The sequence below is a fragment of the Crocuta crocuta genome, unplaced genomic scaffold, assembly GCF_008692635.1.
Source record: "Crocuta crocuta isolate KB4526 unplaced genomic scaffold, BGI_CrCroc_1.0 scaffold322, whole genome shotgun sequence".
Taxonomy (NCBI): domain Eukaryota; kingdom Metazoa; phylum Chordata; class Mammalia; order Carnivora; family Hyaenidae; genus Crocuta; species Crocuta crocuta.
The window spans coordinates 2,243,527-2,262,969 of NW_027532592.1; the positions used below are offsets into that span (position 1 = coordinate 2,243,527).

Consider the following 19,443-nt stretch of genomic DNA (forward strand, 5'->3'; position numbering starts at 1 on the left):
ATGTCCGGAGAGGTGCGCCTGCGGCAGCTGGAGCAGTTCATCCTGGACGGGCCCGCGCAGACCAACGGGCAGTGCTTCAGCGTCGAGACGCTGCTGGACATCCTCATCTGCCTGTACGATGAGTGCAACAACTCTCCGCTCCGAAGGGAGAAGAACATTCTCGAATACCTGGAGTGGGGTGAGTGTGCCCGCGTGCCTCCGCTCCCCTTTCGTTGGGCATTGGTGGTTTGAGTGCTGCGGGGAGTTCGCGCGAGTGAGCGGGGGGTGCGATCAGCTGGGCATGGGGCGTCCGTGTAACGTGTGTGTTAAACGCATCGCGGGCCCGGAACGTGTGTTTAAGTTAGATGTGCCTCAGGGGAACGGATCCCGCTGACTCGAGATTTTTTTTTTTTTAATAGTTTTTGGTAGATGTCCCATGAGTAAAAACCGTGCTCCCGCCGGGTTGCTTTGATTTCATGTGGCGTTGGGGAGGACCGACTTAACGTTTTTAGGTCAACGGCAAGAGAGTTTTGAATCATTCTGTGATGAGCCAAGTGGCTTATTGCTCACGGTTGCCCACAGCATGGCGGGATCACGCACACTCCGTTGGAAGGTGTTTGTTGGGGGGACGCATTCCTTCCCAGACTCTGGAAGTCACTCTTGAAATGGGCGGGGATATGGAAATCATCTTCGGGCCACGGGAACTTGAAGGTGGCGGCCCCTGGGTTTTAGTTCATCTCCTCATGGCGCTTAGCGGAGGAAACTGCTCATCATGGACCTTCCAGAAACTGTCATGTTTGGAAGACAGCATGACATACTAGTTAAAACATTCTGTGATAGTACTTGGTGGGGAATGTTTAGGAACAGCTCCCACTCGAGGGCTAGACGGACTGTAAATTTAATTCGGGTCTGAACCGGCTAGACGTTTGTCTCCGTTCCCCAGACTAGAGACAGGACTCGGAGGAGGAAGACCTACTGTGGCGGAGTAGACGGGCGAGGAGCGCGGACGCTCCATGTGACCTTCAAGCTGGGGGGGCTCGGCTGCAGTTCCGCCTCGCGTGTCCCGTGCGCGCACGTCGCACGCCAGCGGCTCGCTGCTGGGAGAGTGAACCCCCCCACCCCACACCTGCCCAGAGGGGCGTTGGCTCGGAAAGTGGGTCGTACCTGTGGATACTAACACTTTTCGTTTGTTGGCAGGTGTTTATCCTAAAATGCCTTCCCAAGCAGAGCTTTAGTTTCTCGAAGTGCAAGTCAGGTGGTGGTTATTTCGTGGATTGACTGATGGAGTTTCGGTTTGAAATTGATTAAAAATTAGTTTGTCAGGGAAATCCCTCCTAGGCCGTATAATGGCCTATCCATAATGTGTTCCGCTTGGCCAGGATCAGAAGTTTTCTAGCAGCTTCAGGGCAAGAGGTGTTGAAAACGTGTGTGTGTGTGTGTTTATGAACGTGAACGGGATTTTTACAGACAAACCACTAGGCTCACGCTGGGGATGTACGAATTCGAAACGATCTTTCCTCCTAAGAGTGACACCATTTTGATTGATTTTGGTGCTGGTTTTGTGTGTCCTTTATTTTTATGTGTAGGGTAAAATATTGTATAACGCATACGTGGTTTTCCATTCCGTGTGTCATAAATGTAGGGATTTTCTTACTGTTTCTTTTGAAAATTCAGAGAAATGGGCTAGGTACTTCTACCAGAGTTTCCGTTCTTGGATTGTGGTTCTACAGCGACAGTCTTGTCAATGATCATGATTGTCATTTACTATCCTTTCTCATCTATGAAATGGTGGGAGATCTCTATGCACCAGTAATAAATACAAGTTTAAAAATACAATAAAAGAGAAAATCGTATCCTGAATTGCCGTTTGATTATTAAGAGTTTACATAGTAGTTTTATGGAAGAAGATACTTTGCTGTTTGGCCAGAATAATTTACGTATATTTTTCACTAAGTATGTTTTCTCGAACTTTGTTTTTTATAGCTTTACTAAAAAAAACCCTTGCTTATGCGTATTTAGTTTAAGCCACGTAAGCCAAAATCAAATAGGTATTTGGCCACATTTATTTTTATTAATGTATTTTAAGTAATTTCAAACCACGGATTTTGCACAGTTTAAAGTAGGTTAAGTTTTAGTGGTATCGTTCATATTTTGTCTTTTTAGAAGTCAGACATGACATGTCAGAAATGGACAGTCTCATGTAAACTCATATTCTTTTTCTTAGGAATTGAAAAAAAGAGACTAGAATTTTTAGGGACTTACTTTGTACGATGTGGGGCGAGGCAGTGTCTGTTCAGGCATTTTTAAGATAGATAATGAGGTGTTGAAGGTGGCAGTTATCCACCATAGAAGGTTGGGGAAGGACTAAGAAAAAGTTGAGAATGGAGAAGCTGTCGAGATGTGTCTTAAGTAGTAGTGCTATTTTTAAGTTATTTGAGAATTTGCGTTAAGAATGCCAGTCTGCTCTCTCCAGTTAAGAACTGATGTGGACCAGCTGTTGGGTCTCAATTCATGACTACCTTTTGGGGAAATGGCCTATTTTATTCTTACTATCTAACATTGTATAAAAAATGGATCAAGGAAGTTGCCAGATAGTGAAATGACCTCAATATAATTTCTTGGACATTACTTTTTTGGTCTGTGTTGGAAATTTATAGGGATTGTTTGTTGGGCTTAAATATGATAGTTATGATTTGCGTTAAATGGTACAGTTTTCAGTTTGATTTTTATTTTTTAAAAAATTTTTAATGTTTTATTTCTGAGAGAGAGAGAGAGAGAGACAGCGTGAGCAGGGGAGGGTCAGAGAGAGAGGGAGATACAGAATCTGAAACAGACTCCAGGCTCTGAGCTAGCTGTCAGCACAGAGCCTGACACGGGGCTCCAACCCACGAACCATGAGATCGTGACCTGAGCCGAAGTCGGACGCTTAACCGACTGAGCCACTCAGGCGCCCCCAGTTTGATTTTTTAAAAGACTCAGTATTTGCAGCAGTAGAGCAGCACTAGTTAAATAGTCTGTATTACATGCTGGGCATATGCGTGTTTGGCTGTTGACATGAATGAACGAGTCATCTGGTTATGCCTTATTTTCATGCTGAAGATAGGCTACTTGAAAAAACGGGAGTCAGCCAAGACTGTCTGTCTGCCTTTCTTCATTTCCATCAGTTTCACTTTACTCCTGGGTGGGGTCCATTTCACTTTTATTATCCGTACCGTTAATGTTTTGTTCATTACAGTATCACAACAAGAAAACTGACAAGTCACTCAGGTACTTTTTTTTTTTTTTTTTGCAGGGAGGGGGACAGCGTTCCTTGCTCTTGCTGATGTCTTGAGGGAGGAAATGAGTAGAGTTTAGAGAGGAAGAGGGAATGAAGGCCATGAGCAAGAGAACAAGGGGATAAGCGTGCCTTAGGCTCTATAGACTGCTTGCATTTAATGAGATATTTTCCAGTTATATCCAATAAGATTAGAAGGACTTGTTTTGTGTCCTTGTTTTTCAACTGCCGAAATGATAAGAGGTTTGTGTTTGTTTATAAAATAATTGCTTGATGTCACTAGTGTAACTCTAGAATAATTTATAGAATTGTAGAAGTAAAAGTAACATTTGTATTATAAACTAATTTGCTATCAGTGACTACATGAGCACACTGTTCATTGAATTGGCTACCTCTCCTTTGAAATGGGAAATTGGAATTTTAGGGACTTCTTTACCAAATTACTCAAGACACAGATGTAAGATAATGTTAACACAGAAAAAGCACACAAGGCTGTGTGTGGATAACTGTTCTTTGATGCTTTCTGAATCACGTACTTTGTAATCTCATTTAAGTTATCCTTAATAATAATTTTATAGGTTAGTATATGCGTACGCATACATCTAAATGATCAATAATAAACTTGTTACTCGAGCACTTCAGCAGGTCCTGGGGTTTAAACATTTGCTTTCATTGGGGGTAGTTTTAAATCTTAGTCAGGTCTTTTCACATGTGGGTAAATTAACTGAGGTGACGAGGGCTTGGTTAGAAGGATCTGAGTCTTTTCTAGAATACTTTGTTCTTCACTTCAGCTGTCGCTCCTTAGCTGTGGGTTAGTAGAATTTGTCACACCGAACTATCGAAATGTTTGTGTGATACACATGATTAAGCTTGTTTTATTTAAAGCCCTTAGGATTATCACAAATGTCATCAGAAATACGAGTTGGGCCCTTATTTCCTTTATACTAGCCAATAAATTTAGTCTTATTCTAAGAACGATACTATAAATTTTTGATCTAAACAATGCTGTTACAGTAGGTGGGGTCTATTTTTCTATTTCTCTCTTTTCTGTTTCTTTTTAAAAAAGAAATGTAATTATCATACACTGTTAATATTAGTTTCAGGTGTGCCAGACAGTGATTCAACAATTCTGTACAGTAGTCAGTGCTCAGGATAAATGGACCCTTAAGCCCTTTTTCTGTTTCACCCCATCCGTCCCCTCTCTGGCAACCACCAGTTTGTTCTGTGTTTAAGAGTCTGTTTTTTTGTTTGTGTTTGCCTTTGTTCATCTGTTTTGTTTCTTAAATTCCATATATGAGTGAAATCATATGGTATTGTGTCTCTTTTTAAAAAATATATATTGCTTTGTGAGTGAGAATGGGGATGTTAGGATTACCACTTAAAGAATTCTAGGAATTTATTTTTCCTATGGAAACATAAGGCATACCTTAGCATCGCAGTGTAAAAACAAATAGTATAATGTTGGCAATTTTGTGAACCATTTCCCAATTCCTGGGACTTGATTAATAGTACAGAGAAAGCTCAGGCTCTTCTAGGGTAAAGGAACCGAACTTGGTACAAATTAATATTGTGATACACTACGCTTCAGTTTGGCAGTTAATTTCTTTGAAACCTTTTATCTTTTGGTACATTTACTGCCAGTATGTTGTGTCTGTAGCTCATTGTGTTTCAACCTCTTGTTTTGATAGCTTTTAAAATCAATTTACTGAGTCCAATGAGCATTTAAGAAATTAAACAGGCCAGAATTGAGACTATCAACTACATCATGTTTAGAAAGAATAAGTATTTGCATCTAAAACTCTTGTGTTTTCCTGTATTTCTACTGTAGATTGGGATCAAAAGAGTTTGAAACTCTAGTGTAGATTGAAGCTAATATATGTTGACTGTTTAACAGCAAAAAGATTATAGACATAGTTCCTTTTTTCAGGAAGAAAAGTGCACATGATAAAAAAAAGGGGGGGGGACAGACTGGAGAATTCAGTGGAGAGGAGTTTAGAAAGGGGCAAGGATGGAGGAAGGTGAGACAGAACGGGAGAAAGGACAGATGAGAACATGAGCTCGGATGCAGCGCTTTGCTGTGTTGCTACCTGAGTCTGAGCTGTAAATGGGTATTTTTAATTTACAAGAACTTAGTGAGCAGAGAACTTGACTCTACGTTGTATTGTCTTTGAGTCTTTGATGGTTCATTTCCTTTTCCTTTGACATTTTTCCTTTTCTGACTTCGGGCTCTTGGATGTTGACTCGCTGATTGTCAGAGTTGAGGAAGTTTGGCGAACAGGAGGGATGGCCCTGTAGCCTGTAGACACTGGTGTTAGTTTTGGCTCTGTCTTCCCATTACTCCAGATGAACCTCTAGAGCAGATGCAAGTGAGAAGGGTTGGCTGCTTCCATGGATTTTCTGATCCCTTGTTACGAAACTGCCAGTGGGAGTGACTTCAGGTTTCTGGAAGCCAGGACCAAGAATTGCTCAGCTGCTTTGTATGTTAATCAGTCCAGAAGTTCTTTCCATAAAGATTTATGTTTTGGAATGACGCACACTGCACGGAGAGGTCATCCCGTATATGAATGGCCATCTTTGTTGGTCAGTGCATACACAACCCCTTTGTAGATGAGGGGTTTCTCTTCCCCACTGATGCTGATCAGGGCTCCAGGTAGCGCTTGTGGTCTAGTTGCTCTGAACTTTCTAGTGTCCACTTCCTTTTTCCACTGAATCCGTGGGAATGGCTAACTCCCCTGCCCTGCCTCCTGGTGCTCCTTATCTGCTAACGGAAAGCCGCACGCTAGCTCTCCTGGTAAGAGGAGGCGTGAAGACCTGGCCCCCCACTTTCCCAGCTTGTCCCTTCCTTCTTCCTCGTAGAAACTGTTTTCTTCTGCGTTGAAATTAGGGCTGCTTTAGTCTGGCCCTATCCCTAGTTTCAAAATGTGCTCTGGAAATCCAGGGGGTAAGAATAGGTGCTTTGTGGAGGGAGGGGGAAGGAGATGTTTACCTGACTGAATAAATTTGGGAAACAATTTAAACAAAATTAAACATCAAATATAGTGCCAGTTACCCTAGAATCTATACAGTTTGTATGATGAATCTTTTAAAAAATTTTAAAAATGTTTTACATATTTTTGAGAGAGAGAAGAGAGACAGCACAAGCGCGGGAGGGGCAGAGAGAGAGGGGGACACAGAATGCAAAGCAGGCTCCAGGCTCTGAGCTGTCAGCACAGAGCCCAACGTGGGGCTCGAACCCACAAACCGTGAGATCATGACCTGAGCCGAAGTCAGAAGCTTAACTGACTGAGCCTCCCAAGTGCCCCACATCTTTTTTTTTTTTTTAAACAATATCTGGATGACGTGTAGCAACAAGTGTCCCATGGAACACCCTGTGAGAAATGCCCTTTTATTAAGAGGTCCTGGTGTTTCTTGTATCAGGGTTAGAAGGAGATAATTTTGGGAAACGTTGGTATGCTTTGTGGTTTGAGGGAGAATCGTAATTTGAGTAAGTGGTACTTTAATTGCCTTCTGGTGATAGTCTCATGAACTGAGAGATAAACTTGATCATGGTGGACTAGCACAGGAGTGGTGCCGCTGAACAATTACACGTACGAAAAGCATCCTATAAAATAGAATGAAATTAGATGTAAGATAATGAACCACTACTATCAACCCTTACAGTCCTTGAAATTACTGAGAAGACTATTTATGACCTTTTCTTGCTGTAATTAAACTTGCTTTTCAGGACTCAGGGTGGCTCAGTTGGTTGAGTGTCTGACTCTTGATTTCAGCTCAGATCATGATCCTGGGGTTGTGGGATTGAGCCCTGTGTTGGGCTCTCTGCTGACAATGGAGCCTGGTTAGGATTCTCTCTCTCACTCTCACTCTCTCACTCTCACTCACTCTCTCACTCACTGTCTCTGCCCCTCTTCCCCACTTGTGCTTTATCTCTGTCTTAAAAAAAATAGGCATTCACCATAAATACAAAAATTCTTATATTATCTTTTGTAGTTTTAGTGACTATAATTGTTAATATGTTGCAAAAGAATTTATCTGAATCAGTTTGATCCATTACTTTGTGACATTTAAGAGGAAAAGATCAAAGGCTTAACAGTTTTTAGAATTCATTGTAGTATTTTTTTTTAAAATGTTTTATTTATTTCTAGGAGAGAGAGAGAGACAGCGTGAGCAGGGGAGGGTCAGAGAGAGGGAGACACAGACTCTGAAATAGGCCTCCAGGCTCTGAGCTGGCAGTCAGCACAGAGCCCGACTCGGGGCCCGAACCCACGAATGGCGAGATCATGACCTAAGCGAAAGTCGGAGCTTAACCGACTAAGCCACCCAGGCACCCCGAATTCATTGTAGTATTAAGTATTGTTTTTTCTAAGGTTATAATTTTTTTTTAAATATATTTTTTTATTTATTTCTAGGAGAGAGAGAGAGACAGCGTGAGCAGGGTGGGGTCAGGGAGAGAGGGCGACACAGGCTNCCTAATGCATCTAGAATAGATGAAATAGAAAGGTGAATCCTTTCCAGAAGGTGTTTTACTTTGCCCAGATCCATGAGAGGATCACTACCTGTGGCAGCTCCAGCCTAATGAGATGTAGTTCTTCAATAACAAGGCTTCAGAGTTAAGATTACCTCATGATCTGTGGGCTGCAGAATGGATGTCGTGTTAAGAGACGTGAAATCAACATCAGTCTCCTCATCCGTCTCCATCAGAGCTCTTGCGTGACCAATGTGTCAATGAGCAGTCATGTTTTAAAAGCAGTCTTTTTTCTGATCAGTAGGTCTCAACAGTGGGCTTAAAGTCAGCCATGCTGTAAACACATGTGCTGTCTCATCCAGGCCTTGTTCTGTTTCTAGGGCACAGGTGGAGTAGAGTTAGCATAACCCGTAAGGTCCAGGGAGTTTGGAAGGGCACGTGAGCGCTGACGTCAGGTTACAGTCCCCACCGGGCTGCATTAGCTCCTAATGAGAGTCAGCCTGTCCCTTGAAGCTCTGAAGCCGGGCACTGACTCCTCTCCAGCTGTGAAAGATCTAGATGGCATCTTCCAGTATGAGGCTGTTTCATCTACACTGAGATCTGATGTTGAGCATCACCACTTTCATTAATTCTCTTAGTGGGACCTTCTGGAGAACTTGCTGCGGCTTCTCCGTCAGCACCTGCTTCCTCACCTTGTACTTGTACAGAGACGACTTCTCTCCTTAAGCCCTGTGACCCAGCCTCCACCAGCTTCACACTCCCCTTCTGCAGCCTCCTCGCCTCTCCCCGCCTTCACACACTGGAAGGAGCCAGAGCCTTGCTCCAGGTCGGACTCCGGCTTAAGGGGATGTCATGGCTGTTGGGTCTTCTGTCCAGGCCCCGGACTCTCCTCCCATCAGCTGTAAGGCTGTTTTGCCTTCTTGTCATTCTCGTGTTCACTGGGGTAGCATATTTCATTTATTTCGAGAGCTTTCTGTTTGCGTTTACAAGTTGGCTGCTTGGTACAAGAGGCCTGGCTTTCAGCCTGTCTTGGCTTTCAGCGTGGCTTCCTCCCAGAGCTCCATCACTTCTCGTCACGATGTAAAGAGAGGTGCGACTCTTCCTTTCACTTGCACACTTAGAGGTTATTGCGGGTTATTAATTGGTCTAGTTTCAGTATTGGTGCATCTCAGGGAACAGGGAGGCCGACTCGAGGGACAGAGATGGAGGAAGAGCTGGTCAGAACACACACACAGTTGTTAAGTTCTCCATCGTCTGTGGGCGTGGCTCGCAGTGCCCCAAGGCAGTTACGATAGTAACATCCCGGTTCACAGATCCCTGGATTGCCGTGACAAATGTAATACTCAAGAGAAGATGTAAATCCTGCAAGAATTACCAACATGTGACACAGAGACATGAAGTGAGCAAATGCTGTTGGAACAGTGGTGCTGCTAGACTAGCTTGACGTGATGTTGCCGTTTACCTTCAATTTGTAAAACAAAAAAAACCCAACGACAATATGAAGCACGATAAAGTAGTAAGTCGTCAGAGGGTCAGTAGTAGCCTCATGCTGTATCACAGTGTCTGTGGTCACTGACTTGCGTCACCTTATCACGTAGGCAATTGATCATCTCATATTGTCATGGGGAAGAGTGAGTGCAGCACAGTGAGATATTTTGAGAGGCTGCATTCACATAATTCTTATTATAGTGTACTTTTGTAATTGTTATTTTTTTTAAGTTCACGTAAACCTTATTTTGAGAGAGAGCACGAGCAGGGAAGGAATGGGGAATCCCAAGCAGGCTCTGCACTGCCAGTGACTGACAGATGCGGGGCTCGAACTCACCAACCAGGAGATCATGACCTGAGCCGAAACTGAGAGCCAGACGCTCAACCGATTGAGCCACCCAGTCGGTGCCCCTATGATTGTTATGTTTTATTAGTAGCCTCTTACTATGTCTAAAATTTTAATTAGACTTTATCACAGGTATGTATGTATAGGAAAAAATACAGTGTATGTAGGGTTCAGTACTATCCTCAGTGTCCACTGGGTTCTTGGAACACATACCCCCAGGATAAGGGCGAACTACAGTAATCGGTGCTGTTTTTACCATGAACTTCTCAGGATATCAGGGTGGCAGATAATAAGACTAGAGGATAAGTCAATTTGATTATTTAAAGACAAATAGCTTATAGGGGGAGAAATTGATTAGCTTTTTTTCCTCCTCTGATCTACATTTATTTCTTTTTCTTCCCCATCAACACTGTTCCTCTCCCCCAATCTAATTATGCCTGAAAGCACTTCCTGTATGGATGAAAACAGTCTTCTAAGAATACACGCGAATGAATTTGGTCATGTGTGGTCATCTATGATTTGGTTTTATTTCAGACTGCTTAAACATCACTGTAGGCAAATCAGTGACAAGACCCCAACATTTCAGTTGCTCGATTCGTCGTGATCAAGCTTAATTAAGTTTACTTAGAATTTTTGCGATGAACATCTGCACGTGGGATACCTCAACCTGAAATACTCCTGCTCTACGCCAGCATCCTGGTTAAGAGCGCAGGCTTTCGGGGACGCCTGGGTGGCTCAGTCAGTTGGGCGTCCAACTTCAGCTCAGGTCATGATCTCATGGATTATGCCCCTTCCCCACTCATCCTCTGTTTCTCTATCCTTCCAAAATAAATAGACATTTTTTTTTTTAAAAAAACAAAACAAACGAGCTTTTGATTCAGACCAATGGCTTGGGTTCCTGGCTGGTTGATCTCAGTGAGTACTTAACCCTCTCTAAGTTTTGTCATCTGTAAGAAATGGACATGATAGTAATAGCTTATTTTGCCAAAAGGTTGAAAGTTGGTCTAGGTTTATTCCTTTTCTGGTGATTTATATGTTCTTGTATTTTTTTTTTCCTTGTTTTCTGTTTTCGAAGTTTCAGTCTAGTGTTATGATAAAGTTAAGATGAATATACTATTTTTTTGGTAAAGTTTAATTTAACTAATGGAAAGTTATGCATTTAATTATCCATTTAATTAATGGATAGCTGTATCAATACCAGCATGTATTTTCTCATTAACAAGTATCTCTTACTGATCATATGATTATATTGGCATTGGAGGTGTCTTTCCTTATGTAACTATGCAAACAGCATCTTATTCCTTCTTTTTGGACAAGGTATTTTGCATCGGAACATCTTGTTCTTAACAGAACTGTTTTTCAGCAAATGTCAAGCCAGTATCCATCCTTTATATCACCGACAGCAAATATTATTAAATGGATAGTTACGCTAAAATTTTTCTTTTACATTTATTTATTTTTGAGAGACAGAGCACAAGTGGGGGAGGGGCAGAGAGAGAATGAGACACAGAATCCGAAGCAGGCTCCAGGCTCTGAGCTGTCAGCACAGAGCCTGACTCAGGGCTTGAACCCGTAAACTGTGAGATCATGACTTGAGCCGAAGTCGGACACTCAACCAACTGAGCCACCTAGCGCTCCAGTTATGTTTTATTTTTATATTTATATAGCTCCAATCTCCACGTGAGTGGTAGCATTCTAGACTTCGAATCAGAAGGTTAAAATAAATGTGAAAAGTCATTGACGCGTTGCTCACTTAAGACTGTGGACTAAAGATTATGCAGCACCCATAAGTACATGTTTGGTCTGACGGGGGCGTGAAGAAAATGAACAGTGAACACCTGTGTTTCCTAACCTGTATTTCAAGGATGTAAGTGAATATTCCGAAGATGAAGAGTTCAGTGGATATGTAGGATTGGGCAGTAGTTTTATTGTATCTTTGGATATTACAAAACACATTGTCAGAGTAAAAGTTTTCATAAGTTCTACAGTACAGGGCGCCTGGGGGGCTCAGGCGGTCGAATGTCCGACTTCGGCTAAGGTCGTGATCTCGCGGTTTGTGAGTTTGAGCCCCGTATCGGGCTCGCTGCTGTCAGCCTGTCGGCACAGAGCCTCCTTCAGGTCTTTTGCCCCCTCTCTCTTCCCCTTCCCCTTCTTTGCATACTCTCTCTGAAAAATAAATAAACATAAAAAAATTTTTAAAAAGTTCTGCGGTACAGAAACCATTTATCTAGAATTTGCCTGGGTTATTTGTCCTTGGAGCCCTTTTATGAGGAGCATTGACCGCGTTAGGAAAATGCCAGCGCACATTCAGGCTCTGCAGGCAGTGTCAGAGCCTTTAAACTGGTGTTGCCACAGAGGGTTGTTCCTAGATTCTTCATCACATAGGCTTTGAGTATCGTTGCAATTTACATCAGACTCCAGAGGCCGAGGATGGAGGGACTGGCTTTTATCCTTTCCCTGCATAACATTTTCCAGCACTTCCTTCACATCCTGGAAGCCAGCCTGACCGCATCTGTTAGGTTAGCGGGGAGCTCTGTGTCAGGTGGACGTGCGTTGACCAAGGACAGGAAGACTTGATACAGGCCTTGGAGGTTCTATGTGCAGTTCCTCATTTGCAAAGATGCCCCTGCTTAACCCAGTAAGTTTTTTTCAGTAGAGCTTGATCATTTTTTAATCCAGCTACCTACCGCTGCATTGGATCAGAATTTGAGAGACCGTCACAGCTGTTGAGATGGAACAAGCCTACTTCGGCTTTATGAGGGTTTTGTAAAAGTAGTGTAGTTGTTCTGGCACAGCCGGAATCGCATTCTTTACTCTCTGGGTTACGAGGAGCGGCTGATGCTCCAAGTTCACTCTGATATTGTTAGCATTATTATTATTATTATTATTATTGTTTTTAAAAGATTTTATTTTGAAGTAATTTCTGCACCCATTGTGGGGCTCAAATTTACCACCCCAAGATCAAGATCAAGAGTCGCATGCTTTTCTGACTGATAACAGCCTGGAGCCCCGACCCTGATATTATTAAATGCAGTCAAGCATTTACTTCTGTCCTAAGATTTAGAAAATATGTGTATAAAAAGGGAAGAGCGTGCAGTGGCTAATGCCCCGTTTTAAGACTGTGTTGCTGGGTAAGTATGGCCTTAACCTGACCAAAAATTATAACTAGGAAACACTTAAGAACAGACTAAAAGCCCAGGTATGTAGTCAAGCTGACATATGGGTATGATATCATAAAGCCTCTCTGCACTCCATACTTACAAAGGTTTTCCTAGGGTTTTTGGTGAATACCACAGTAGCGTTTGCAAGTCTAGTGTGATCTCCATTTCTGCCCTTTAGCTGCATGCCCTTGTGCTGTGTCACCCCATTCTGGCCGACGCGTGCCACGGCGGCTGTTTCCCCAGGAGTCCTTGCCGTGTTACATGGCGCGAGGTTATGGTTAAGTGTGACGATTCTGTTGCCTGTGTGCTCGTGGTAGTCTCCAGGACCGGCCGCCCTGGTTTCGTTCAGCCTCTCTGTGCACCTGGCTCTGTTGACTCGACTGTATCCAATGTACCTAAACGGATTGCATTTCTGGATCTTACTGACCTCCGTAATCATGCTTCTGTTTCTCCGTTAAATGCTAAATAATCTGTAGCCTCATTATTACATGTGTCCCTAGCCTGAAAATACTGTGCATCCTGCCCAGAGAATGACCTCTACGCTCCTTAGCATGGCATACAGAAGTTTAAATGATAGAGTCTTTGTCGATTTTCCTAATCTTTTTCTTCACTTAAAAAATAAGTTTAAAAAGTTTGAAACAACGTCAAACACAGAAAAATTGCAAATACAGTGTAGTGTCTTTTCCCCTGAACCATTTGAGAGTAAGTTGCATATTCATGTCCTATATCACCCCCAAACATTTTCATGTGTATTTTTGATATTTTTTTGCATAAATACGATGCAACTATTAAAATCAAGAAACTGACACTAATGTGTTACTGTCATCTAATCTTTCAGGTTTTGTCAGTTGTGCTGGTAATAGTTTTATAGCAAAAGTTCAGACTCACAGGTTGCATTTGGATGTCATGTCTTTGAGTATTCATTTGGTCTGGATTAGGGCTTCAGGTTTTCCTAAACTTTCTTGACTGAGACATTTGAAGATTATTGGCCAGTTATTTTGCAGCCTTTGTGATAGCCCTGAATTTGGGTTTGTTTCTTCCTGAAAATACATCTTTGGCAAGAATGTCCCAGAAGGGATTGCACGCAACCCTTTTATGTGGACCTCCTTTTCATCTAGTTCAGCCTTTAGCACCCTACTCTGGTCCACCATGACTTCTGTCTCCACCCGTGCCTACTTTGATCTGTGTGTCTGTAATTTTGTTTAGATTTATTTCCCATTCTCAACTTTAAAAAAAATCTTTTCAAAATATATATAGAGTGGCTTTTACTCTTTTTGGTATATATTCCTTGAATTTTGGCCAGTGTAGACCACTGGTGGAGTCAAGATGCAGAGTAGTNCCTCCTGTCCCAGAACACACAGCGCATAGTAGGCCTTTGGTAATGTTGGTTGGGTGAATTAATGTGGTTCTACTTGCTTTAGACAAGGCTGAAAGCAGTAGGTTTGATCTCGAAGCCCTGCGTGAAAATGTTTGTATGTCAAGGACTTTCCTCGTTGATTTGTCCTGATTTATTTTAGAAGTGATTTCTTACGAGTAGTGGTTTATAACCCCCTCCCTTAGCAGTTGGCAATCTGTACACAAGTACTTCGTGGGGTGGAGGGAAGGAGAGGGTGCTACTGTTTAAAGGAATAAGATAAAATCAAGTAACGTTTAACTTGTCAAGTTAAAATTGTCTTAAAGTATGTCTTTATAACTGCACAGTGTATGACATAAACTTTAAAGTCTGGTGATTATGAGTTGAACGCACAAATACATTTCATTCCCTCCTACTGTCTTCTAAAACTCTAGTGAAGGAATGTTTTGAAAAGTCATGAACCTCCAAGGATGAGGAAAACTGGGGAGGTTCTCTGGCAGTGAAGTTGCAGGAGCCGAAACGTCAGCAGATGAGCAAGGACAGAGTTAGCAGATCTGAGGAAGTTGCATCCTCAGTTAATACTAGTGAAAGCTGAGCACTCCCCCAGTTTACCTGGAAGAATCCTCAAACATCTTAGAAATTGGTATCTTCAGGAACCTCTGAAAGTTGAGGGGGGGCGTGGGGTAAAATATGGAGGATCGCCTGGAACTGTTTTATAAGCAGTAGGAACTCTCAAGCCTTCCCTGCCCCGTGCACTGGGCTACAGTAGTCTTCTCCCCCGGGAGATCGGATGGTTATTCTCAGTAAAACAGAGGCTCTCTGGGTTGAGGGTAGTTTAGGGTGGGTATTTCATACTGAAAATACAATGAAAAAATGTTTATTGACTTCTACTTGGCTCCCAGAATGCTGGCAACAGACCTTCATCAAGGACAGAAGAGTCTTCTCAGGTGACTCTGACCAGCCTGAGAAGACGACCCAGTGGCGTGAAGACATCGGGGATCCTTTAGGAGAGGGCAAGGCAGTCATGCTGCAGTGAAGGCCATTGGTCCATGGGTTTCACCCAACGGTTCCAAGCTTCAGATCGTCTTTTCATTTTCTCATACTTAATGTGGCATGAGTAGAAATAGGAATGGGAAACCAAGATTGCCAGCTACCCAAGTAAGGCATAGCTCCACGTAAGCAAACACACAGACCAAAAAAAAGGGCAACTTACACGAACCAGACTCTGTAGGGGAAGCATAATTTCAAAAACAAACAAAGCTATCAGTATCCTTAGAGTAAGAGAAAAACCATGAATTAAGTCAGGATGTCTTAAAAGGGAATAAAAGAATGAAAAAAATTCTTTGACATTAAAAATGTGATAGCTTAAATTAAAACCTCAGCACAGAGTTGGAAAGTGAAGTAGAAAAAGTTTCTCAGGAAATAGAGCACTACAAAGAGGAAAAAGGAGAGGAGGAAAAAACTACAAAGAGGAAAGAGGAGAGAGCTAGAACCTTTTAAGCCAGTTTAGGAGGCCTGGATACTAATCTGAATAATAGGAGTTTCAGTAGGGAGAGCAGACGGAAGGAATTCATCATGAAATAATTCCAGAAAATGTTCTAGAACTGAAGCCTATGAGTTTTTCTGTATTCAGCACAATGGGTGGAAATAAATTCACATCAAGATTCACAACCAGTAAACTGTGGAATTTTCAGAAATTAGGACAAACAACAAGACCCAGAAAGTTTCCAGAGAGAAAGGATACAAAGAATCGGCAATCAGAAAGGCTTTGGGCTTCTCAGCGAGACTGGAGGATAGAAGACGATGTGAATGTTGGAAGTCTGTGCCCAAATTCTCAATCAAGTACGAGGACGGGATAAGGACTCTCGTAGACCTGGGAGTTTTCGAAAACGTTCACTTTCTGCCATCTCTGGGCTCGCGATGGGGTAAGCAGCCCGCCATCTAGGCTCACCCGGGACTGAGGTGTTCTTCCATACTGGGGACTCGTGCCAAAACCAGGGACATCCCAGGGAGACTCTGATGAGTTGGTTGTCCTGGCCGGAAGTTAAGATGAGGGGATATAGCATAGGAAGCAGGAGATACAGAACAGGGGAGGGAAGCAGGGCTTTCCTAGGACGATGGCGAAGGGAGAACACAGATCGGTAGCTTTGCACTTGACACCGAGGTCATTGGAGCCAGATAGAGACTTCACTACCGATGTGAGTGGACCTCTGGAGAGAGTCTGGGGTTGCTTAGAAAATGAAGCAAATGAGAAGGCAATTATTGAGAATGTAAAGGTTTGTAGAGGAGAGAAAAATACTAATTTACATGGCTCTAGTCATGGAAACACTGAATATTGATCTGACCGGAATTGTGCTGTAACTTTTTTGGGAGGGTGGTATGGGAAGGGCAAGTTGTTTTCAGTGAGGAGGATGGGACTTACTGGGGCCTGATGTTTTTCTTAAAGTGACCGTTGGGTCTGAGTTCATGAATAGGTGATAAAAATGAAAACTTAAAAAAAATTAGCTGTCCTTTTTGCGGAGTTAAAAAGTCCCAATTTCTTTACACTTTTCTCATGATCTTATTTCCAGGCTTTTTTTCTAAGTCCTGTTAACCAGATACAGTGAATAAGAGGTTTAGAATTTATCAGTATATTGTTTGAAGAGATGAGTCACTTCTTTATTTTTTATTTTTTTATTTTTATCTTTTAACGTTTATTTCTTTTTTTGAGAGACAGAGACAGAACATGAGCAGGGAAGGGGCAGAGAGAGGGAGACAGAGAGAGAGGGAGAGACAGGATCTGAAGCAGGCTTCTGGCTCTGAGCTGTCAGCACAGAGCCCGATGTGGGGCTCGAACCCACAGACCGCGGGATCATGACCTGAGCTGAAGTCGGATGCTCAACCAACTGAGCCACCCAGGCGCCCTGAGATGAGTCACTTCTTTATAGTGATTGTTCTTATGGCTGGCAATTTATAAATAGCCTTTGTTTTATTCCTGAAAAAGCAGCGTAGGATAAATTCCATGTATTTGTGTTAACGATACACAGATCCTTCAAATGTTACACAGGCATGCACATAGTATCCTTGTTTATGGAATTGGACACAGACCGAAAGAACTCCACCATAGCTATACAGACAAAATAAATCACACGAGTGATGTAAATGGTGGGTATAATGATCACTTCTGTCCACTAGTGAGCTACCAGGGACCGTGAGAGGAGGCATCAGAACTCTTGTCAGACGCATGAGTGCGGGGTAGCTCTGCTTCAGTGGTGCCCGGCTGCTTGTGGGTCTCCTGAAATGCAGGCCGGTCCTTGAAGATGGAAAGGATTGCATCCTGTCAAGTGAGACTCTTCTTGTAGTGGATTTCAGCCATTCACGGAGAACATATTTTGAAATCTAAATCATTGAGCTGTCCTTCTTTCTGTTTTAGGGCTGAGTTAAGAGAAGTCTGTTTTAGGGAGTGGCAGAGATGTAGGCCTACATGGAAAGTCGACCCATTTCGGGCCCGGTTGCGGACTGCTCCAGGTTTTCAGAGGATGACTTCAGTATTTAATGGGAACGTGAGGATGCGTGTTGGAATGCACACCCCTAAGCAGATGATCATATTGAGTTATTGCTGTGGCCTTTATGTGAGTGTCTCTAAAACTTGTATGTTATAATTGTAATCCCCAAAGAGATGATGGTATAAGGTCCCACCTAAGTGGGACCTTAGGTGCTTAGGTCATGAGGGTGATCCCTCACCAATGGGACTAGAACCTTCCACCTTGTGAGGATGCAGTGAAATGGTGCCAGCTAGTGACCAGGAAGAGGGGGCTTCGCTGGAATGCAGTCATGCTGATATTGATCATGCACTCTGACCTCGCACGATTGTAAGAAACACATTTCTGTTGTTTATAAGATATTCCGTCCGTGTTACTTTGTTACAGCAGCTTAAAGGACTAATACAGTTATATAATCCTTTGTTTCCTTATATTAGATAGTCCTTTGATTAGTTTGTCGATTACTTCTGTTGTTCAAGGTTATTTTGATTCTCTTCTCCAGTTTGTTGGACACTTATTTTGTTGGTGATTGTATATTTAAAAAGTTCTTTTTTTAATTAAAATTTTTTTTAACGTTTATTCAGTTTTGAGAGAGCGAGAGAGAGAGAGAGAGAGAGAGCGCACGCTGGAAGAGGGTCAGAGAAAGAGAGGGAGATACAGAATCTGAAGTAGGCTCCAGGCTCTGAGCTNATTTTTTTAACGTTTATTCAGTTTTGAGAGAGCGAGAGAGAGCGCACGCTGGAAGAGGGTCAGAGAAAGAGAGGGAGATACAGAATCTGAAGTAGGCTCCAGGCTCTGAGCTGGCAGCACAGAGCCCAACGCAGGGCTCAAACTCAGAAACGGTGAGATCGTGACCTGAGCCATCAGACTCTTAACTGACTGAGCCACCCTATTTAAAAAGTTCTGAGGGGAAAAAAAGTTTTTGGGGCATCTGGCTGGTCCAGTAGAGCGTGTGACTTTTGATCTCTAGGTTGTGAGTTTGAGCCCCACGTTGGGTGTATAGATTACTTATAAAAATAAAATCTTTAAAAAATTTAAAAGAAAAAAGTTCTGTAGTTACTCTCCTGTTTTACTTAAAAGAGAAAAAGAAGACATTAAAGGTATAAAGCCATAGGTAAGATATTTATGTCGGTGATCATTTTTTAGTTTCTAGATTTAATGCCTTTACTTGAAATCAAGTAGATAGATACTAACCAGAGTGCTTGGATCCAACATTCGTAGTTTAAAATAGTCACTTAGGGTCAGGATGAAGTATTTATGACAGTGTAGTGTATTTTGTTTCCAGTTAGGTATGTTACTAAAAAATACAACTTCAACTATCCCATTTAAAGAAACGAAGAAGTAAAAGGAAATGATGTAATATAAGTAGTATTTGCAAATGATAAAGGAATTTTCTCCCCAGCGGTGGTGACATTTCCTTTGCAGCAGCATCTGACGTTTCAGCTCTAAAATAATACGAAGATAATTTTGTAAGAGGATGTGGTTTTGCAATAGAAATTATTTAGACTTTAAACAGTTTTAATTGTTAAGTGTTCATTAATGTTAAGATATTTTCAGGTAAAGCTATCTTCACTATATTTTTTTCCCTGAAATGGTCTACATGTGGCTAAAATTGTATTCCAGTCCAAACTTCTTGTTTTGAAAATCCGGAAAGTTTTATGAAGAAATACCAGGGAAACGTTTAGTTCAGTCTACTGTCCTTTACCAGAAGGCCTTTCACTTTATTTAACTGCTTCAGCTGATGTTTTTAGATTTCAGTGCTGTTCATTTCTTTCTTTTTAATGTTTGTTTATTTTGAGGGAGAGACAGAGTGTAAGCAGGAGAGGGGCAGAGAGAGGGGGAAACAGAATCCGAA

General features: G+C 42.3%; 1 protein-coding gene across 1 annotated transcript in view; it reads left to right on the forward strand.

The window, feature by feature from the left end:
- CDC42BPA (CDC42 binding protein kinase alpha) overlaps positions 1-19,443 on the forward strand; it is a 285,304-nt gene continuing 265,861 nt past the window's right edge. Inside the window, exon 1 of the mRNA XM_077779914.1 lies at positions 1-178. Within this exon, the coding sequence (XP_077636040.1) occupies positions 1-178 (178 nt within the window). The remainder of the gene's footprint in view (positions 179-19,443) is intronic.